At 37.1% G+C, this 4,936-nt stretch overlaps 1 protein-coding gene across 1 annotated transcript in view; it reads left to right on the top strand.

Moving 5' to 3' along the window:
* Positions 1-4,589, top strand: part of LOC103768179 (structural maintenance of chromosomes protein 1B-like) — a gene marked incomplete at its 5' end in the record, with an annotated part of 13,512 nt that extends 8,923 nt beyond the window's left edge. Inside the window, 5 exons of the mRNA XM_008935315.1 lie at positions 119-256; positions 557-673; positions 1,896-2,002; positions 2,976-3,117; positions 4,440-4,589. Of these exons, the coding sequence (XP_008933563.1) occupies positions 119-256; positions 557-673; positions 1,896-2,002; positions 2,976-3,117; positions 4,440-4,589 (654 nt within the window). The remainder of the gene's footprint in view (positions 1-118; positions 257-556; positions 674-1,895; positions 2,003-2,975; positions 3,118-4,439) is intronic.
* Positions 4,590-4,936: the final 347 nt, after the last annotated feature.

Genomic DNA, 4,936 nt, shown 5'->3' with positions numbered 1-4,936 from the left:
AATCCTGTCAGCATTTACCTTGAATGGAGACCCCTTTATGTAGTGTGTGGATCTGAAAGTGAGTAATTTCCACCTTTTGTTTTACAATGCTTTTTTTCCTGTTGTGATATTCTTCTAGGACTTAATGAAGGTCAGACGTAAGGAGCCTGAGCTGAAGCAGCTGCGTGCTCACTGCCATGGGATCCAGACACGTCTTAAATACTCACAGAGTGAATTAGAGCTCATTAAAAAGAAACATCTAGCTAATATCTATGCAGTAAAGTGTTAAGCCTTTATCATTTTCACCTTTAATAATTGGAGTTTTTTACCTAAGCTGTAATTACTGGTGAAGCAATATTTCCTCGCATAGTTTTTCTAATTTAAGTTTTACATACATCAAAAATTAATAAAATATAAAAAAAAACCAAGATTATAGAGTAATGTACATTTGAGAAAAAAATATTTAATGTTTTCCATCACAAAAATACAGTTAATCTTGAACAGAACTGTCTCTTAATTTCTAGACTGTTGGATCATTCAATTAGGAAAAATGACCAACTTCTTTCTTTCTGATTAGGAAAAATCAAAACTGGAGAGTGAACTGTTAAATATTGAGTCTCAGTATGATATGCTGAAGGAAGGAGTAGCTCAAAGGAAAGAAAAAATAGAAGACTTTCAGAAAAAAATAAATGAGGTAATGCCTTCTGCCATAGTTGTGACAGCTTGTGCTGTCATACTACAGAAACTTCTTCCTGCTTCTGCTGATTTTAGAACTTGCACAACTTCTAACTCTTTTAAAATGCTTTGTTGACCAAACAAAGATATCTATGGAAGACTATGGAAAACTCACAGCCCTGCACCCAGATGGTTGTGTAAATGTAGATTCTTAGAGAGATTCCTCCCCACTTTCTGCAGTTACTCGGGGTGTATAGTACGTGTGTGATTTAGTTCCTGGCCCCTGACCCATCTTTCTTGGATTAATCTATGACTGGGATTCTGCCTGTAAATAGAAGGCAGAACTGCTGTGTGTTTTCAGCCTTGCTTGAAGGAGTGCAGATGTCTATCATCTGCAGACACTGAGGAAATCAGTGATATTTAGGCTGTAAGAGTTCCAGATCCAGGGAAGTTTTCGTCAGCTTGTTCTGGCAAAAAAAAGAGGAGGCTGCTCATCAGTTTCCAAAGAACAGTGTTACTCAAATAGTACAACTTGATTTGATGTAGTATTTGATATCTGGCTTAAACAAGCCTGTGTACCAATGTACACACTATTGGGTTTTGACCTGTAAAGTTCTCTAAAAAATTCTGTTCAGTCCATTGAGTTTCCTCTTAAATGCTGTAGGTCGTTGCTGTTTCTGTGTTCAGTCCTGCCATATACAGCATACACTAGTACCTGCCTGCTTACATTTGTCATTAAAATTTTAGGACTGGCTTTGACTGAAGCTTTTTTAGTATATACTGTGTAATAAGGAAATGAGAGATTCTCTGGCAGGTTTTTTTTTCTGTAAATGGAACATAGTAATTAATATTTATGAATCACCTGAAAGGATTAAAATGCAGAACTGAACTACAAAAGAAACCTGGTATATCTGATTCCTGTCCTGTATACCATTCAACTTTCTCTTCTGCAGCTGACTGGGAACAATAGACAAAGGCAAGGAAGTTGGTTACACTGTGATGACTTTGTCTTTGAAATTAACCTTTTGCAGATCATACACCTTGTATCTGGCATCTCTACTGAAAATGTTACTCAAAAATCTCAGATACAGATTATTTCTCAGTAGTTCAGTTTGCTGTTTCTTAAAGTAGCCTGAAAATCCAGACTGTAGCATGAAGTGGTTGTCTAAATGTTTTACTTCTGTGAGTTGCAAAGTAGCATAAACATTCTTTTTTTTTTCTCCATTTCTCTTTATTGAAAGGCTGAAGATGCTGTTTTCCAGGAATTCTGTGAAGAAATAGGTATAGAAAATATTCGTGTGTATGAACAAGAACATGTGAGACAACAAGAGGAGATTGATAAGAGAAGGTGATATTTGTAATTGAAATGTGAAAAAGTGGTTTGTATTAGATTGGGCACACTGCTAAATAAGTGACTCCAGGACAAAAAATGCCACAAAAATGTAGAAGACTGTAAAAGGTTGTTTTATGACTGCAAGGATTAGTTAGAAGTTAGTTAGAAGTTAATTAGAAGTTGCACTGCTTTGGTTTGGGTTCATTAGAGCATTAGAGTCAGTGACATTTTGCAGCAAACTTGAAAGGTAAAATTGACTATTTTAGTAGCACTTGCAGAAAAATAAAGCAAAGAGTAGTTTTCTAAAATCTACATTGAAAAATGGCTCTGTCATGCCTTGGCTCACTCATTTATCTAAAGTCTTAAGACTTGGGTGTAAGATGCAGTGATTTGATAAAGGAACATGTTATTAAGCAAAGCAGGATCTTAATTTTCTCCCAGGCAACCTCAGCTTGGGTGTTCCCCTCAAACAGGCACATCCCAGGACCACAAATCTGTCTCTTCAAGAGCAGAATGTTAGAATGAAATGTCTCTCCTTGTACTGCAGGGGGTTCCAGGCAGGTGATGGTGCATCTCCTGCCACTCTTTATAGAAAATACACCTCTGTGACTAGTGCAGTGCTTAGCACTGAACTCCATTTCCTTTTCAGCCCTCTCTTCAGCTGCTGAGAGACCCTCTGACTGGTGGTGTCCAGAAACCAGTCCAAATGCCCAGTTTTGGCTAGGGCTGCAGTGAGGTCCTGGTGCAGTGCATTCAGTTGCATTCAAAGCACCTGCTGGCTGAAGGGATTTCATATCCACAGCATGTGCTGGAGTGGAATTAATGATGCAAATTAATGGAGCCAAATGATGCAAATTTTTGTGTTCACGTGGAAGATCTGTTTTCACTGCCACTATTTAGGTAGCATTTTTGTATCTTATGGAAGCTTAAAATCACAGTTGCTCGCCTGCTTTGTAAGTGTTGCTTTGAAATACTTAACTTTGACTAGACTGGAGTTTGAAAATCAGAAGACCAGACTAAACATTCAGCTGGAATATAATCGTGACCATCTGCAAAAATCAATAAGCTCAGTCAGCAAGTTGAGGGAGACCATTCACAATGATGAAGCTGAGATTGTCAGGCTACAGAAGGTAAAGTTTGTAAAGATTGTAAGGTACATCTCTCTCTCTCTCTCTCTCTCTCTCTCTATCTGGGACTGAGAGGTAAGAATGCATTGAATTACAAATGTGAATAAGCATAGCTGATGCTGTTGAGTAATCCTTCTAGAGCTTAATTCAGTGTTGACTTTGTAAATGTTAAAAAAATGCAGTGGCACATTGTCCTTTTAACCTTGCCATAACCTGTCATATCTGGGTACTTATTAATTATTAAAAATAAGCTTACTGAAAACTAGGGATTACTGTATGTACAGTGTTACGTGGTGTTTATAGGAGAAGGCAGCATATGACTACAGATAATCTCAGCCACATGCCAGTAGCTTTTTCTTTTGAAGATTTTATGAGTAATAGTAAACAGCTGTGGTGTTCTGCATTTTTAAGGTACTTCACAACCACTATTAAAATAATTCTATGAAAACTAATTTATTTTTTTTAGTAGAATATGTATGGGATCCTCCTTCATAGTGTTCTTTATTCATAAGTAATTTTTTGTTGTGTTCATGTTGCTTGTTAAATAAATTATGCTTGTGGTACATTGGAAAGTGGAGGAAAAAAAGGTAAGTAACAGTATCTTGAATAAAAAAAGAAATAAAATAAAAATTAAATTTACAACTGGCCAGAGTTGGGGGGGGAATTAAAACACAACACACATGCATCATTTGAACCCTGTATTTTAACATTCATGTACTTCTGATACTGAGGAAAACAAGTGACTCTTACTCAGTCACACCTTCATGCCTGGGTGCATTCTTCTGAAATATGACTGAGCAACTTCAGGGTTTTTTTTTTTGTCCTGGAGAGGATTTTTTGTATTGTGAAGATTCTTTTGGATACTGCAACAGCAGTAAGTCTTGCTTAGGTTGCCATAGTCTCTTAAGGACCATGTCTTTGTGTGTGTAGTGTTAGGTTTATTATATTCTAGCAACTAAGTTCTGGCCACTTAGCAGGGGGTTATATACAGCACTCCCTAGAGCACCTACACAGATTTTTTTATTGTCTGTTGGTTACCTCAGGATTTATCTTTACTGAACAACACTTTGAGAAGGATTTTGGATTGCTGGAGGTGTTGCTAAAAACGTTGGAGTGGTACAGCAGATGAGATCCTTCTTGCAGGGCTGAGGGGGTAACTGGGGAAGAGAGAGTAGCACACAGATCTTGTATAAGAGATGCTGTTTTCCCAGTGACTTTCTGAGTTTGTGCTGTTAAGACATTTGAATGTATTGTAATACATTTAAACTTTACTGTTTCTGTCTGTATAATAGTGGAAGGTTACAAATGTAAATGTTTCTATGCAGACTGAGAAGGAGCTTCTAAAAAAAGTGAATGAAATTGTGGAGGAGCAGCAACATCTTAAAGACAGATTAAGTGCTCATAAATCTGAGGTTGGAAAAGCTCAAAATGAAGTTGAAGAGTTGAGAAGGACCATGTTAACACTTAACAGGTAATTCCTAACTGTACTCCTGGGGAAAATGGTTAATGTGATAATCTCCAGAAGAGTTTTAGTGATCAGAGGTTTGAATTTCACTTGTTCTGCTTGCTTGTGAAAGATGCTTTGGAGACACTGTAATTTGCCTTTACAGTATATGTCAGATAAGAAGTGTTTCTGATTCAGTCTGTGGTTCCCCAAAGTAATCTCAATGGGGTTATTTCATGAGAGCCATCCCATAAACCATATAGAACAACATTATCTTATTATCTACCTGATTATCTCATCCTTTCTGATAACTGTGTTGTGACTTGTGATGAGTATGTATTAACTTACAGCTTGGTGAGGGGGCATATTAAGTTTGCT

This window comes from Merops nubicus, unplaced genomic scaffold, assembly GCF_000691845.1.
Source record: "Merops nubicus isolate BGI_N331 unplaced genomic scaffold, ASM69184v1 scaffold14552, whole genome shotgun sequence".
NCBI lineage: Eukaryota > Metazoa > Chordata > Aves > Coraciiformes > Meropidae > Merops > Merops nubicus.
The sequence above is the reverse complement of the archived record's forward strand: the minus strand, read 5'-3'. Positions and strand labels throughout refer to the sequence as shown.